This window comes from Chiloscyllium plagiosum, chromosome 3 (assembly GCF_004010195.1).
Source record: "Chiloscyllium plagiosum isolate BGI_BamShark_2017 chromosome 3, ASM401019v2, whole genome shotgun sequence".
Taxonomy (NCBI): Eukaryota; Metazoa; Chordata; class Chondrichthyes; order Orectolobiformes; family Hemiscylliidae; genus Chiloscyllium; species Chiloscyllium plagiosum.
Window position 1 is genome coordinate 58,445,288 of NC_057712.1, and position 18,565 is coordinate 58,463,852.

The 18,565-nt window shown below is 38.1% G+C and overlaps 1 protein-coding gene across 1 annotated transcript in view; it reads left to right on the forward strand.

Moving 5' to 3' along the window:
- Positions 1-18,565, forward strand: part of mmut (methylmalonyl CoA mutase) — a 31,865-nt gene that overhangs the window by 12,281 nt on the left and 1,019 nt on the right. Inside the window, exons 2-11 of the mRNA XM_043687512.1 lie at positions 1-191; positions 1,401-1,558; positions 2,763-2,934; positions 3,960-4,208; positions 5,904-6,015; positions 7,197-7,312; positions 7,708-7,823; positions 10,134-10,265; positions 10,840-10,987; positions 16,380-16,547. Coding sequence (XP_043543447.1) covers positions 1-191; positions 1,401-1,558; positions 2,763-2,934; positions 3,960-4,208; positions 5,904-6,015; positions 7,197-7,312; positions 7,708-7,823; positions 10,134-10,265; positions 10,840-10,987; positions 16,380-16,547 — 1,562 coding nt within the window. The remainder of the gene's footprint in view (positions 192-1,400; positions 1,559-2,762; positions 2,935-3,959; positions 4,209-5,903; positions 6,016-7,196; positions 7,313-7,707; positions 7,824-10,133; positions 10,266-10,839; positions 10,988-16,379; positions 16,548-18,565) is intronic.

Sequence of the window (18,565 nt, forward strand, 5' to 3'; positions counted from 1 at the left end):
TGAATGGTGCGGTGCTGCCAGTCCTGGCTATGTTCATTGTGACGGGGCAAGAGCAAGGAGTTTCTGAAGAGAAGCTAACAGGCACCATTCAGAATGACATATTGAAAGAATTCATGGTCAGGAACACTTTTATTTTCCCACCTGAACCCTCCATGAAGATTATAGCTGATATATTCCAGTATACGGCTAAAGTTAGTATATTTTTGTTTAGTTTATCAAAAATGTTTTGTTCAATTGCTGTTCCATAGCAATGTGATATTATTTTCTAAAACCGCTTTTACTCATATATGAAAAACTTTGAGGCACACTGACCTCAGGGCTGTCTTTTTGATTTGATTCACCAATCCTGCAGATCATAACTTAATTTGTATCATCTCCATTTTATCTGTCATAGTCTGCAATCCTTAATTAATACTCTTACCTGACAAAAAATAATATTGCTTTGTGTTTTGAAATTTACAATTGACATGGCCTCAATATAATATCTAGGAAGAGTTTCTCACATTTTGTGGTGAGGAACTGGCTTCTGACATTACCATTGAACAGCATGGCTTTAATTTAAATATTATGCTCTCTTGTTAAGGTCTCCCACATAAGAGGAAATAGTTTCTCTCTATCTACTTTAATAATGTATCCTTCCTGAGATGTTATGGTCTGAACTGAGGTAAACGAGATCCCACCTGAATTTTTGTATATCTCTTAGTTTCTGTTGCGTTTTGTGTTCTTGAATATGTTAAGGACCTTAACAGAAGTCATTAGCATGATAAATTTCGAAGTAATGGTAGAAAATACAGGTTCGCTGACAGCTGAGTTAAAAAAGGATAGTCAGGGCATGCTTAAATAGAGAGAGAGAATCTCTGGAAGGTTATGGCAGTGCTGAACTGACTGAAATAAATGGACATGCTGAGGAACGTCCTAAATAACAAATAAAGGGATTTGCCATAAACCTTGCAACTGGTATTGAAGTTAATTGTAAATACATTAATTATTTAAAGCAAAAAATCTCAAGTCCTAATACTGTAAAATATTAGCATGATGGTATTCCTTAAGCAGTTTGTTCTCCATTTTAATGAATAATTTCCATTGAGAAGCAACACTTCTCAGTAAGGAATAGAAATAAAAATAAATCATGTAATTCAAAAATGTCTTGCTTTCTGCTTGATCATGAAAGGTACAGAAAGAAAATGTGTAGAAGCAAAAGGAGGAAGCTATATCACACATAATTAAGCTAGATTTAAATATAATTCACAAAGTGGAATAAAGCAAGAGTTGGATTTTAGTTTTCTATTAGGTTTCCTATTAGTCAGTAAGATTTTTCTTTTCCTCATTATGATTTAATATACCTTTTATAGAAGCAACAGCGATGCTTTCTTTTAAAAGTCTGTTTTCTCCATCCACAGCATATGCCTCGATTTAATTCCATTTCTATCAGTGGATACCATCTCCAAGAAGCCGGTGCTGATGCTGTTTTGGAATTGGCTTATACCATAGCAAATGGTTTAGAGTACTGCAGGACTGGTATTCAAGTTGGACTTAACATTGATGAATTTGCACCACGGTAATGTTTAGTAACTCAGTTTTACACTTGCAGTTATACAAAACCAACTTGCTTATTTAAAAGTAATTTATTAACCTGACCTGGATGAACCTTTTGTAAAGTATATAACCATATAAAGTCTGAAAATTTTGCCAATCATTGATAAATGCATTGAACACTGACATAAATTATTTTTAAAGATGAAGATTTGCGAGCACACCTTTTATCCCAGAATACTGAATATTTATATTCAATATTACATTGCTGCAATGAAATACAACAGTTGGTATTTTAATGTTAGTGAATGTTAGTGCCTTCTTGATTCTGTACTAGTTGAGCAAATTATTCATGTTGTTTCTAACCTTTTTACTTTAAAATTTCTTATGATTTGAATGGCCCTTAGGGCAAGAAATATGATATGCTTCAAATGGTTTTAAGTTTCCTAGAGAAACATTCTAAACAATGCTAGTTTGGCAGCATTTATACCGAACGTTTTATTTCATTGTGAAGCAGTGTTAATATTGCAATGATACAATTGGCATTCTGATCATAAGATGCCAATCCATGTCACTGAAACAAATAATAATAGAGATGAAAACTGTTCCACAGTTTATATTTGTATGGATCTAGTGCACAGAATTGAATTTTCAAGGAGTTTCAATTAAAAGCATTAGTGAATCAAAATGTTTGTCTGGGGAAATTGGCAAGTCTAGATCTAATTGAATCTTCATTTATAAAAATACATGTTGCAATGAGTGAATTGCATTTCTAAAGTTGTATAAAATATAAGCTTTAATGAATGTAAAGTCGTTCATTAATGTTTCTTCTCAACCTAGAATACCATGATGTTAACTAAACCAAATTTTGACAATTAAGTACACTATTCAATTTGCTAGAATGTCCAGTGGTGGGAGAGCAAAGGTGGTACAGGTTCTGATATAACACGACAGTTCCTTCCTTGTGCAATCTCGCGTTATGGACATTTGTGCAATAGCCGCGCCATTTTAAACTAATGGGGACCAGAATCGTGTTATAGCCAATACAGTTAATGAAAGTTCGCATTCTACGAATAATAGTCTAAATTCTTCAAATACGTTAAAGCCAATTCACATTGAAGAAACGCAGGTTATAGCAGAACCAACTGAATTGGAAGGAATTGTAATATTAGTGAGTTTTAAGAAGTAGGATTATTTCAGAGATTGACCTTGTCATTTTTGTGTTATAGACTTTCTTTCTTTTGGGGAATCGGTATGAATTTTTACATGGAAATAGCAAAGATGAGAGCAGCTAGACGACTGTGGGCTCACTTAATGACACAAAAATTTAATGCTAAAAATTCAAAATCTCTGCTGTTGCGAGCTCATTGCCAAACCTCTGGTTGGTCCCTCACTGAGCAGGTTAGTGTACCTCATAGAAGTTTAAAATTCTGAATATCAAAACAGTGGCCCAGATTTTATAATTGTAATGACAATTGTAAATGTAAATAGTTTGCAACAGAACTGTGAAACTGAAAGCAACTTGTTGGCCATTGCGCATGTTGAACAAGAAATCTCAGGAGTTGGAGTCAGTGATTTCCCCGCTTCTCCCTACAAGTGCACTGTTGAAAGTTCTGCAGATGAATATCTTCAAAATCACTTGAATTGGTTTGATTTTCTACCTCCAGTCTTGCTGTAAAAAAAGATCCTGTGAAAGCTCTGTCTGGTTAAATGAAACGTAATGAGTTTTTAATTGTGTACTGAGTTAATAATTAGTGAACAACCTTTTTAGCCATGAAAATTACTTTTAATTTTATGAAATGTCATATGTCTCCAATAACAGAAAATTTCATTGATATTGTCTTTTAAATCTTATGATATTTCACCTTCTATCTTAGTTCCACATGGATGCTCCAGTCTTTATCCTACTGACTATAACTATTTAAATTGAAGTTTATAGTAAATTCATTTTTTTAATATTCTGGTTTTCTATTCTGAAGTATGGAGTCTTCCACATATGGCGTTTTATTTACTTCCTTCTAACCAGAGAGTGCAAAGGTTGACGTCGCAACTTCATCTGAGTTGGCAGTGGAAGTGATTATTCTCAGTCAGGCACATTCCTCAGTATTTGGATATATCTTCTACAGTCATTGTGATTGAGTCATTGTTCAAATGGAATTGTAATTAAGTGTATAATATTCTACTTCATTAGCCATAAGGAACTGTAAGGAATTTTAAATTTGGAAAATCCCTATGCATAGGTGAAGCACAAATACGTATATTCTCAAGCTAGAAGGCTGTATCCCCTAAGCTAGAAGCCAATATCTCTGAGGAGTTATTTTCTTTACTGTATCTAAAATAGTTTGCAATTTTTTTAAACTTTGAAGATAGTAAATAATTCACCATATTTACTTTGTGCAACTGTTAATAAAATATTTCAACTTCAGGATCCACATAACAATATTGTTCGCACAGTGATTGAGGCAATGGCAGCTGTGTTTGGAGGAACTCAGTCATTGCATACTAATTCCTTTGACGAGGCATTAAGTCTACCTACAGTACAAAGCGCCCGGATTGCCAGGAACACTCAGATCATCATACAGGAGGAGTCTGGCATCCCAAAAGTGGCAGATCCTTGGGCTGGTTCTTTTATGATGGAATCACTAACTAATAACGTGTATAGTGCTGCCTTAGAGGTTAGTACATCTAAGCATCTAAGTCAACATATTGTATTAGTAATGGTAAATGACTTGGTGCATATCTGTGATACTGCAGTCTCTGGTTAAAATAAGTAGCTTATAGGATAATAATAATTGGAGTTGCAGGCTGCTGAAAGAATGTGTTTTAAATAGAACATTCATGTCATAGTCATTTTAAAGGTTGAAATCTTAGCTAACATGTATATAAACCACTTTTTAGATTTTATTATTTTTGGGATGTTTAAGCTTTTCTAAAACTCTGGTTTTAACACGAGAACTTGACTACTTGCAAGTTGCTCATACGATTCAAATTTGGAACCATATCGCCTTTCGTTCACTGTTACTGCATCAAGCTGTGGAACACCGTTTTCCCCCCCCCCAAAAAAAAACAACTGTTTAGGTGTCTGTACACTCCAAAATACAGTTCAAAGTGGCAGCTCACCATCACATTTTCAGGGCAATTGCAGATGGACAAGAGATGCTGACATAGCCAGTGTTCCCCTTATCTCATGAACAAATTAAAAAAAAAACATAATTGCTTGATTGGTTTTGTTCCACTAGTTAACGTTTGCTATGTAATGAAGCTGGGACCTTTCAGAGACAGGATTGCTGTGATTGAGCACAGCTGGAATCAAATGCTGCTCTAAAGAACATATAATAAGCCTATGAATTCCTCAAATCTGCTTCTTGTATCAGTTGCAGATGTGCTTAATCACTTAGATTCTGATTTTCTCTTCCACAGCTCAGTTGCCCATGTTTGTATGTTCCTTTCCAGTATATTACTCTGCAAAATGGTATCTAACCCTATTGTTACTGCCCCCTCACATAAATCATAGCACATTTTCATCAGTAATATTTCAATGGTTGATTCCAAATTTTTCAAGTTCTGCCAACATTCTATTGAATAAAGACTCATTGCACCTCTTTTAATAGTATTTTCATTTGCTGGAGTTACCCAGATATTCAATATTCGGTAATTATTAAAAGTCTCCAGAGTATTGGCTGCTTGAGTATTTGTGGTTACTGTCAACTTCATCTGTTGTTACACAAGATTGAGAATAATTTGTCCATTTGGGTTGAATGTTCCTGATTAACCTTTTCACTAAAATTCATCTAAAACGATCGAATTTTACTGGTGACAAGACCGGATTTGTCGGCCAATAGTTTACAGACTTGCTGCTTTCTTAAATAAAAGTCGTAGTATTTGTCACCTGCCATTCATTTTGCACAGTTCCCATTTTCAAAGAGATTTTGAAGATTTATTGTGACAGATTCTGCTATTTTTTTCTGTATTGTGTCCTTGGTCAACATTTTTTAAATAAATGGTTCCTTTAATGAAACATTGGTTTTCTTGTTGGAATATATTTAATAATTACTTATCTATGACCTTAAATATCATCTTCCTGGTCTAATGTTTAATTGACCTTTTTGTTTTCCGTCCAGTTAGTCTGAGCTGGGTGTGCTTTCATTCTATCAAAGTTGGCTAATTTCCAATCCATCGTCTTTCTTCTATAATCTTTGTTTTCTTGATCTGTTCTCAAATTGAACTCTAAATAACATTACCATTTTCTACTTGTTCTCCTGTCTTCAGATTGCTTACTTGTCCTTCTTTCTATCCACAATCAGATCAAGTGCAATATTACCATCAAATGAAAATATTATTTATACTAATCGAATTATGTTTAATTTTAGTTTATTAATGAGATTGAAGAAATGGGTGGTATGGCTAAAGCAGTAGTAGATGGTATTCCAAAACTTCGTATTGAAGAGTGTGCGGCCAGAAACCAAGCAATGATTGACTCTGGTAAATATTTATTCTGAAAGAACAGGTCGATCAGAGGTAGGCCTGTTGCCATAGGCCAGATTTGTTTCTGTTCTAGAATTGATTGAGTTTTATTGGCAATAGAAATAATTTGATATTAAAAATTGGAAATTACTGGTACCTGTAAATAAATTCATTTTAATGCTATTTTTAAATGGCTTCTATTCAGGGTAAATGTATTGCTGAAAAGAGAGACATATTGCCAAAACTTTTCAACTCTCACTTATCAGCAAAAATGCAGGAAATTCGAATTCTAAACAATTACAGTTAAAAAAGGTGCTGTCTGTTATTCAGTTCAGCAGTGGCTGAGGGTCCTTTACCTTCTTGCTTCTTCCTTCAAGTATTACTTAAAATGTACTTTGTTGACTACATTTTTGTCTACCATCATAATAGCCCTGCTGTACAGAAATAGGGCATACAAACTGAAATGAGCACTGGGGCCTCGCAGAAGTCCCCATGTCCTGAGCTGTGGGAAATTGTCTGCCAAGTTTGAATGTCCAACTGTTAAGAGATTCTGAAATCATTTCCTAGTTTGAGTTGAATTAGAGTTGACAACTTCAGAAAATTCTGATTTACTAAACTAGATAGTGAAAAGGAAATGTTAAGTTAGTCTTAACTCCTGAGTAAGTATACAATGTATGCACACGCATTCCGCATTCTCTGTCTGTCTTTGTCTCAGGCATGCTCCCCTCCTCTTGCGTGCTTTCCTGATCTCCACCTTCCCCCCCCCCACCCTTGGTCACCCACTCACGCTTCTCCCATGCTGTCATGCACTACTCCCTGTGCGCTCGCTCTCAAGTGCTCCCCCCTCCCCCTCCTCATGCATGCACTCTGTCACACACATTCAATCTCTCGCATGTTTGTGTATGCGTGCGCACACGCACACAAATGTGCAATTTTTGAATTTAAACGACTCTAAGTATATGATTTTGGGGTGGTTGAAGAGCCAAAATGATGGCCTTTGAGAGTAAATTTGCTTGTAGTATATTTTTCGAATTCTAAATTTTAGTTTCAAGTGCTGTTGTGATGGGAATAAATCTGAGCCATTGAAATCTACAATAAGATCTGCATATGAGGGATATTATCTTCACAATCAAATACTCAGTGATTTTCTTTTCAAAGCAAAAGCTGAATATGGTCTTTTTTTTTCCATTATTTACTAGGTACGAAGGTAATTGTAGGAGTAAACAAGTATCGTCTGGAGAAAGAGGAAACTGTTGATGTGTTAGTTATTGATAATACTGCTGTGCGAAATCAACAGATTGCAAAACTAAAAAAGGTGAGATGTTACCAAATTTATCACATCTAATGAAGCCATAATATATTATGTCTTGACACTGCATAAATGTTATACTTCCAGTGATTTCTTCAGTCAAGGTTATAGCAAACCATCAGAAGATATGTAGAAACTCCAGGATAAAACTGGTGTAAATAGCTTTTAATACCAATTTTCTGGGTTCTGTGAAGCCATTGGCTTGAGTTGAAGCAGCCTTAGGAAATATTACCTCTATTTTGTAGTTAGTTATAAAATAAAGTTATAGTATAAATGCATGCTTAGACCAAAACTGGTGGGGAAAAGAATAAAGAATGCTTTTCTTTTATTCCTGTTAGCTGGATTAATGTTCTGGTTCAGTAAATATTGTGCTTGATTCAAGGATTACATTTTTCAATTAGTTAAAAGCATCCAGAAATGAAGCAACAGTAGCACAATGTCTTGATGCCATCACTGAATGTGCACGCTCAGGAGAGAAAAACTTGCTGGCTCTTGCAGTGGACGCTGCTCGTGCAAGGTAAAGCAGAGCTCCTTATTACCAAAACTGAATAATTAGATCTGATATATTGCCAGATTACAGACTTTGATCATTCAACTAGTTTGTGGAATTGAAGTGTATCAGCATCTTGAAATTTTAGATATAAAATTTCAAATGTGTAAAGTAATATGCTCTTCCTTTTTTTTTAGCTGTGTGCTAGTGTGAATTTGTCCTTGTGATTTCAGACTTTGTTTTTTGACTTGATGAATTTGAAGATAGAATTTACTATATGCAATAAAAGTAATCTGGCCTAAAGAAAAGAGTAACAGACTTTCATTTATTTAGCTATCTTCCACATTTTACAGACCTCTGCAAGGCCATTAGAGATGCCATGAGGCAGTTCTGGACCAAATTTGAGCCTCAAACTAACCACACAGACACCTGCCACCTGTGGCAAGACCTACAATGGGATACAAAATGAATCAGAACAAAATAGCACATACTTCCCTGATGCGCTCAATGCTTTTTATGCTTTGTTTGAGCAGAATAGCAGTGGTGGGGTGTCATCTGCCCCAACAGCCCCAGAAGCAGCTGTTCCCTCAGTCACAACTGCAGATGTCAGATCAACCACCTTGAGAGTAAACCTGAGGAAAGCAGCTGACACAGATGGAGTCCCGGCCGTGCACTCAGATGCTGTGCGGACCAGCCAGGGGAAGTATTTGTTGACATCTTTAACCTCTCCTCACGACAATCCGAAATACCCACCTGCTTCAAGAGGACCACAATCATCCAAGTACCAAAGAAAACACATGCAATGTGCCTCAATGATTACCGCCTGGTGGCTCTGACCTCCATAATTATGAAGTCCTTTGAGAGGCTATTCCTGGTCCACATCAACTCTACCCTCCCAGGCTGCCTCGATCTCTTGCAGTTTGCCCACCAGCAAAGCAACAGGATCACAGCAGATACCATTTCTCTAGTCCTACACTCCTCCATGGAACATCAGGATACCTACTTAGTGACTATAGCTGCACCATCAACACTACAATTCCAACCAACCTAATCTCAAAACACAAACCGAGGTGTCAGCTCTGCCGTCTGCAACTGGATCCTCAGCTTCCTGACTCATAGACCACAGTCAATGATGACAGACAACAGCGCCTCCTCCACGATAATCCTTAACACTAGCATCGCACAATAATGAGTCCTCAGCCCCTTCCTATACTCCCTATACATTCATGGCTGAGAGCAAATTTCATATGCATGCCATCTATACGTTTGCTGATGGAGGCCGGATATCAACAATAACGAGACAGTAAAACAGAAAGGCGATGGAACTCTTGATAATGTGGTGCAGTGATAACAACCTCTTTCTCAATGTCAGCAAAACAAAAGAATTGATCATTGACTTCAGGAACAAAGGAAGAGGACACTTCCTAGCTACATCAATGGAGCTGAGGTGGAGAGGGGTGAGACTGTCAAGTTCCGAGGAGTGACGATAACCAACGATCTATCCTAGACATCCCACGTAGAGGTGATGGTCAAGGTGGCACAGTAACGCCTCTTCTTCCTCAGGGAGCTTAGGACATTTGGCATGTTCATAAGGAGGGTTCCCCCCCCAAATTTTACAGATGCACCACAGAAAGCATTCTATCAGGGTGCATCATGGTATAGTACAGCAACTGCTCTGCCCAGGAGCATAAGAAACTACAGAAGGTTGTGTGCACAGCCCAGACCATCCGAAAGCCAACCTCCCATCCATGGACTCTATTTACACTCTGCATTGCTGCGGAAAAACTGCCAATGTAATCAAAGATCCCTCCCACCCTGGCAATACTCTCTTCCAACCTCTTCTGTCACTCCATAGGTAGAGAAGCTTAAACGTGCATACCAACAGGTTCAAGAACCTCTTCATCCCTTCCATTGTTTGACTGCTGAATGGACCTGTCTGGCTTCAAATCCAGTGTTGATCTTGCATTTTGTGCATCCCCTGTGCAGCTGTAACCTTGTATGCCTCATTCTGTCTAAACACCTTATTATTTGTACTTCCATTGTAAATTATGATCTGCCTGTACTGCTCACAAAACAAAATTTTACACTGTACTTAAGTACATGTGACAACAATAAATCTGATATCAAAAGAGCACTTTGCCAATTTTTTTCCCTAGGGATATATTATTGTAAATATCAATTGTGGTGATTTATTGTAGGAAGTAAAAACAACAGCATGAAGTTCAAGTAGCAGCTTTGGTTGTGCATATCTTTCAACTCAATTTCTGTCTTTTCTCTATTTAGAAGAAAGTTATTTGTGCCTTACTATGTGTGAAATCTATTAATCTATTTATTTAGGTGCACAGTTGGAGAAATTACAGATGCAATGAAAAAAGTATTTGGTGAACATCGAGCAAGTGATCGCATGGTGACTGGTGCATATCGACAAGAATTTGGTGATAGTGAAGAAATGTCAATGGCAATAAATCGGTGAGCTAAAATTAAGTTGTTAAGGTATATGCCTTTGCTGACATACCTAAAACAAAGGTAATATATTGTTATTAATGATTTAGAGATTAAATAATTTTACTCGACTGGTATTTTTCAGCAAATGTATAATGATTGTATTATTTTGAATTATTTATTGTCGGTTAATATATGCAACCTTCAATAAATTTATTTGAACTGTTATTTTCCATCTCCATCCTCCGATTTCATGGCTGCACAAATGTCATGTCACCTTGTCCTTCATTTCCCACTAAGACAAAAAAATTTCTATATTCCCTGTTGATACATTTGAAATCTTCTGATTTTCAAATAAATTACCCAAAACAAATCTTAAATGTACAACAGTAGTTTATGTAATTTCTCCTCATATGGAGACCTGGTGATAATCTAGTGAATTTACACTGAACTTTTCCCAAACCTAGTCATCTAATTTAAATGTATAAAACAACATGTATTCTCAGTATTTTAAAGATATTCACAATACATTCAAAGTGTCATTTGAAATTTATCCATTGTTGGCTGGTCGATATCCTGGCATTGATCTTTTTATACTTAGCATTGAAAAATTTGCAAAGAATGAAGGTCGTCGTCCTCGTCTGCTTGTTGCTAAAATGGGTCAAGATGGGCACGACCGAGGAGCAAAGGTTATCGCAACAGGATTTGCTGATCTTGGCTTTGATGTGGATATGGGTCCACTGTTTCAGGTAGTTTAACAATACTATTCTAATTTGAGGAAGAAACTTAGAGGAAGAAACTTAATAAATTGCAATTTGGTACTTATAAACAAAACAATATCAAACTTCCTGTAAAGGTAGAGAACTTGGTTTGGTAATTATGTATTACCAAGCAGGTTTGAAATTAAACTTTGAAGTAAATCAGGACATTGGTGAGGCCATTTTTAGAATACTAAGTATGGTTCTGGCCATCCTTCCTATAGGAAGGATGTTGTTAAACTTGAGAGGATGTAGAAAAGATTTACAAGGATGTTGCCGGGGACTAGGAGGGAGTGTTACTGGGAGAGGTTCAGTAGAGCTCTTTTCCCTGGCGTGTTAGAGGTTGAGGGGTGACCGTATACAGGTTCATAAACTCATGAGGGGCATGAATGGGGTGAATAGCCAATGTCATTTCTTGGTTGGGGATTCCAGAACTGGAGGGCATCGGTTTAAGGTGAGAGGGGAAACATTTACAATGGACCCGAGGAGTAACTTTTTCACGCAGAGGTTTTGCATGTATGGAACCAGTTGCCAGAGAAAGTGATGGAGTAGGTACAATTTCAAAATTTAAGAGGCACGTTTTAAGGTGGGTATATGAATAGGAAGGGTTTAGAACATAGAACATAGAAAAGTACAGCACAGAACAGGCCCTTCAGCACACTATGTTGTGCCATGGATTATTCCAAATCTAAAATAAAATAACCTAAGCACCCCTCAATTCACTGCTATCCAGTAGTCACTTAAATGTCCCTAATGACTCTGCTTCCACCACCACAGCTGGCAACGCATTCCATGCATTCACAACTCTCTGCGTAAAGAACCTACCTCTGATGTCTCCTCTATACCTTCCTCCCCATAGTCAGAGATGTACAGCATGGAAACAGACCCTTCGGTCCAACCTGTCCATGCTGACCAGATATCCCAACCCAATCTAGTCCCACCTGCCAGCACCTGGCCCATATCCCTCCAAACCCTTCCTATTCATATACCCATCCAAATGCCTCTTAAATGTTGCAATTGTACCAGCATCCACCACTTCCTCTGGCAGCTCAATTCATATATGTACCATCCTCTGTGTGAAAAAGTTGCCCTTAGGTCTCTTTTATATTTTTCCTCTCTCACCCTAAACCTATACCCTCTAGTTCTGGACTCCCAGACCCCAGGGAAAAGACTTTGCCTATCTACCCTAACCATGCTCCTCATAATTTTGTAAACCTCTAAGGTTCTGATGCTCCAGGGAAAACAGCCCCAGCCTGTTCAGCCTCTCCCTGTAGCTCAAATCCTCCAAACCTGGCAACATCCTTTTAAATCTTTTCTGAACCCTTTCAAGTTTCACAACAGCTTTCCAATAAGGAGACCAGAATTGCACACAGTATTCCAACAGTGGCCTAATCAATGTCCTGTACAGCCGCAACATGACCTCCCAACTCCTGTACTCAATACTCTGACCAATAAAGGAAAGCATACCAAATGCCCTCTTCACTATCCTATCTACCTGCGACTCCACTTTCAAGGAGCTATGAACCTGCACTCCAAGGTCTCTTTGTTTAGGAACACTCCCTAGGACCTTACCATTAAGTGTGTCAGTCCTGCTAAGATTTGCTTTCCCAAAATACAGCACCTTGCATTTATCTAAATGAAACTCCATCTGCCACTTCTCAGCCCATTGGCCCATCTGGTCAAGATCCTGTTGTAATCTCAGGTAACCCTCTTCGCTGACACCTCCAATTTTGGTGTCATCTGCAAACTTACTAACTGTACCTCTTATGCTCGCATCCAAATCTTTTATGTAAATGACAAAACGTAGAGGACCCAGCACCGATCCTTGTGGCACTCCACTGGTCACAGGCCTCCAGTCTGAAAAACAACACTCCACCATCACCACCCACTATCTTCTACTTTTGAGCCAGTTCTGTATCCAAATTGCTTGTTCTCCCAAATTCCATGAGATCTAACCTTGCTAACCAGTCTCCCATGGGGAACCTTGTCGAACGCCTTACTGGTCCATATAGATCACATCTACTGTTCTGCTCTGCTCTCAATCTTTTTTGTTACTTCTTCAAAAAACTCAAATCAAGTTTGTGAGACATGATTTCCCACGCACAAAGCCATGTTGACTATCCCGAATCAGTCCTTGCCTTTCCAAATACATGTACATCCTGATCTTTGAGGGGCCATATTCTCTCCCGAGTTACCCTTTTGTCCTTAATGCATTTGTAAAACCCTTTGGACTCTCCTTAATTCTATTTGCTAAAGCTATCTCATGTCCCCTTTTTGCCCTCCTGATTTCCTTCTTAAGTATACTCCTACTTCCTTTCTACTCTTCTAAAGGATTCACTCGATCTATTCTGTCTATACCTTACATATGCTTCCTTTTTCTAAACCAAACCCTCAATTCCTTTAGTCATCCAGCATTCCCTATACCTACCAGCCTTCCCTTTCACCCTGACAGGAATATACTTTCTCTGGATTCTTATGTCATTTCTGAAGGCTTCCCATTTTCCACCAATCCCTTTCCCTCGAACATCTGCCCCCCATCAGCTTTTGAAAGTTCTTGCCTAACACCGTCAAAATTGGCCTTTCTCTAACTTAGAACTTCAACTTTTAGATCTGGTCTATCCTTTTCCATCACTATTTTAAATCTAATAGAATTATGGTCGCTGGCCCAAAGTGCTCCCCCACTGACATCTCAGTCACCTGCCCTGCCTTATTTCCCAAGAGTAGGTCAAGTTTTCCACCTTCTCTAGTAGATACATCCACACACTGAATCAGAAAATTGTCTTGTACACACTCAACAAATTCCTCTCCATCTAAACCCTTAACACTATGACAGTCCCAGTCTATGTTTGGAAAGTTAAAATCCCCTACCATAACCACCCTATTATTCTTACAGATAGCTGAGATCTCCTTACAAGTTTGTTTCTCAATTTCCCTCTGAATATCAGGGGGTCTATAATACAATCCCTTTGTTATTTCTCAGTTCCACCCAAATAACATCCTTTATGTATTTCCGGGAATATCCTCCCTCTGCACAGCTATAATGCTATCCCTTATCAAAAATGCCACTCTCCCTCTCTTGCCTCCCTCTCCTTCCTGTAGCATTTGTATTCTGGAACATTAAGCTGCCAGTCCTGCCCAGCCTTGAGCCATGTTTCTGTAATTGCTATGATATCCCAGTCCCATATTCCTAACCATGTCCTGAGTTCATCTGCCTTCCCTGTTAGGCTCCTTGCATTGAAATAAATGCAGTTTATTAGTCCTATTTTGTCCCTGCTTGCCCTGACTGTTTTCAGTCGCTTCTGTTCTCAACTGTACCAGTCTCAGATTGATCTCTTTCCTCACTATCTCTCTGGGTCCCACCCCCCCACCTTACTGGTTTAAATTCTCCCGAGCAGCTCTAGCAAATTTCCCTGCCAGTATATTATCTTAAAAGTATGACTCCTTGTGCCAGTCAATCCTGCTCTGGGGGAAAAATCTCTGGATATTGACTCTATCCGTGCCTCTCATTACCTTGAATACCTCGATCAGGTCACGTCTCTTTCTCCTCTCCAGCGAGAAAAGTCCGAGCTTAGTCAACCTCTCTTCGTAAGACAAGCCCTCCAGTCCAGGTAGCATCCTGGTAAACCTCCTTTGCCCTCTCTCCAAACCCTCTATCTTTCCTATAATAAAGCAACCAGAAATGGACACAATATTCCAAGTGTGGTCTCACCAGGGTTTTCTCGCGCAGCAGCAAAACCTCGCAGCTGTTAAACTCTGTCTTCCTGTTAATGAAAGCCAAAACGCCATATGCTTTCTTAACAACCCTATCTACTTTGGTGGCAACATTGAGGGATCTATGTACTTGAACATCAAAGCTGCTCTGTTCCTCCAAACTGCCAAGAATCCTGTCTTTAATCCTATATTCAGCATTCAAGTTCAACTTTCCAAAATGCTTCACTTCACATTTATCCAGGTTGAACTCCATCTGCCATTTCTCAGCCCAGCTCTGAATCCTGTCTATGTCACGCTATAGCCTGCAATAGCCCTCATTACTATCAACGGTACCTTTAACCTGTGTGTCATCAGCAAATTTACTAACCCACCCATCACCCTCCACATTCAAGTCATTTATAAAGACTACAAAGAGCATAGGCCCAAGAACAGAGCGCTGCAGGTCACCACTCACCACTGACATCCAGGCAGAATACTTTCCATCTACAACCACTCGGCCTTCTGTCAGCCAACCAATTCCAAATCCAGGTTTGGGGGGGATATGGGCCACATGCTAGCAATGGAACTAGCTGAGATTGGAATGTCTGGTCGGCACTGATGAGTTGGATTGAAGGGTCTTTTTTCTTGCTGTATGACCCTATGACTGTTTATTACAGAATGGTGTAAACTGTTTTAGGACAAAGAAGCAAATAAAGTGAATCACATTTGACTCCACTTTCTTCAGGTAAAGCAAACAAAGAAACTTGGTTCAAATTAGATGAAGCTGTGATAATCTCCTTTTTATTCTAAAACATAATGATAGGTCCATGTTGTGCTATTTCAGCCTGCTTTTCTCAAACTATCAATGTTCAATTTAGTTTTATTTTAATTTCCCCAAGTGGTGGTCCTTTCCAACTTGTCTACATGGACTGGCTAACTAATGAGTATAAACAAAAACAGATTTTCTGAATTGTATCCTTTTGTGAAAGTTGCAGTCTCACTATTCATTCTTTATTATCCTTTTAAGATTCAGTGCTTGCTATCACTACGTACCAATATATGTTAAGGACATAATCCTACATAATTGCTTGGAGAAATTGATACCAAACTTGCGTGAACACAAAGTTTGGCATTTCATTAGTTTCTAATTTCATGTCCTATATTGGCTGCTGAGTATATCAGAATCTTTGCCAACCAGAGACAAAATAAGGGATAATCAATGTGGAAGGGATATCTGAGTAACAACATATTACGCTAGCCCTTTGATTTTCCAATGGCTAACTCTGACGTGAGAAACTATATTGTATTTGAGAACTGATATAATTCAGATGGGATACTATCCTGAAGGGGCACTCTGCTCAGAATTGTCAGAAAATTAAATGGGTTTATGAATAATTCCTTGATGGATTCTGTCTAAGCAATGGCCTAGAACAAATTGTTCATTTATTAGGACAGATGAAAGTGCTAGCCATTTAATAGGTAAATTGATGGGAGTTCAGTGAGATCTATAATCGTGCCCCAAGTGTTCCAACACTACAGATTAGGAAGTAGCCAGGTGGAAATTAACTGCTTTTGTTTTAAAATAGAGAGTGGAAATATTAACATGGTGAAATATGCACACTTCAAATATTAATAAATACATATTATAACAATTCATTAGATCACTATCAAATAATTTCTGTTTTACTTCTAGACTCCTCGAGAAGTGGCTCAACAAGCAGTAGATGCGGATGTTCACTGCGTGGGTGTCAGTTCGTTGGCTGCTGGGCACAAAACTCTTGTGCCAGAACTGATTAAAGAACTCTGTGATCTTCGGCGCCCTGATATTTTGGTCATTTGTGGTGGTGTGATTCCTCCACAGGTACTGTGTTTAAGACAGTTTCAGAGTCTCTCATATTGTGCATATGTAGACATTTTCTAATCTGATATTATCTCACACCTCTGGACCAGGTGGGACTTGAACTCAGGTCTTTGGTTCAGAAATAGTGCACTACCACTGTACCACAAGAGCCCTCTATATAATAATACATACACTGATGTTAAGTGAGTGCTTCATTAATCATGCTCCTTTTATCAGGATTGTGTTAGATCTTGACAACTGGAGTAAAAATGTCCAATGAAGTTTGCTTGTAATTATATATTAATGATTCAGAAATCAGGGAACAGAAGGAAAACGGTTGCAATGTAAAACTTAGTAATATACGAATTTATCTCTGCCATGAAAATACAATGATAATTAATTTAATGTCCTGTAACAGGGAGAACAGCCTTACTGGTTCTCATTTAGTTACCCTTTTTCCTGTTTTCATCTGTTTTTTGTCTGGTTCATTTTGATTTAGCTAATATGCAGAGCTGAAGCTTTGTATATTTGATAATACTTTGAGGCATTCTGAGTAGAGAGTAAGGGGAGAATAAAATAAATGTGCATTGATGAGTATACTTCAACACTTACTGATAATATCTTTTGCAGCAGTTTTATGCAGGGACAGAAAACAAAATTTCTTGTTTTTCATTTCCAAATGTGCACAAGATATGGCAGCAGTTTGGGAGCAGGATAAGGTGGGAATCAATATCAGAGGACATAGGTGGATGTGTGCTGAGGGCAGACAGCAGGCATGTTCAGCAGCTCAATGCAAGAAACCTGGACAATGAAAACATATAGAAATGACAAGATTATGAAACAAGTAGAAGAGATCTATGAATGCAGATGAATTGGTCTTGAAAATTGGGGATGTAGGAGAAAGCCATAAAGATGTAAATTGTTTTTTTACTTTTAAACATAGGAACAATGAATGAAGAAATGAATAATTGGTACTAAACTTATAAAGGTTTTGTTTAAGCTATACTTGAACTGTTGTGTACAATTCTAGCATTCCATTATAAGAAGAGTATTAAAGCCATGGAAAATGGAATGCTGATTCCTGTTTGCATACAAATCATTTAAGATTATATTTGTAAAATCTTGCTTTGCATGCAGAAATCGTGACATCATAGCAAACCTGATTCTGAGATTAGTTATTTGGAGATTAAATGTTGGTGTCTATATCAATTAGCAGCAATGCAGTATTCCATTTCATTTATTTCCCCTTTAGTGTATTGTGGGAGCCTGATTTAATTTGTTAGTGTATTAGTTGATCTTGCAAAGATTTAATACTAGCCACTTACATGAAAATGAATATCTTAAGTCATGTTTCATCATAAGACTTAACCCACTCTCTTGAAAGTAATATTAAACTTTTGATAGGCAGATTGGGAAAGGTGATTGAAGCTTCAGATCTTTTGGTGGAAGCACTGTTTTCTGGAATGCTTTCAGAGGCACAATGCAATTTAAGAAAACTGCAAATCTCCAAGCGAGCATTTTCATTAAGTATGACCAAATGAGCTGAAAGCTACACCACAAAGGGTGGGGGCATGGGAAATGATATATAGTAAATACAACATGAAAAATAGGTCACTGTCTTAAATAGGCAACTTCTTACTGAGTTTACAACCTTTCATCCCACATCCTCCCATAATGGTAAACAACCTCTGGATTTTCCCTGTCAAGCTCCCCAAGAGGTGGAGGTGCCAGTGTTGGACTGGGGCAGACAAAGTCAGGAGTCACACAACACCAGATTATAGGCAAATATGTTTATTTAAAATCACAAGCTTTCGGAGCACAGACCCTTCGTCAGGTGGTGAGAGAAGAGCGCACAGACCCAGACAGAGAGATCAAACGATCACAGACAAAGGGGCTGTGCTGTGAGAGCTTGTGATTTCAAATAAATCTGTTTGACTATAAACGGGTGTCATGTGACTTCTGACAAGCTCCCCAAGAATTGTAAATGCATCAGTGGGTTTCCTCTCATTCTTCTAAACTGAGTACAAGTCCAACCAAGT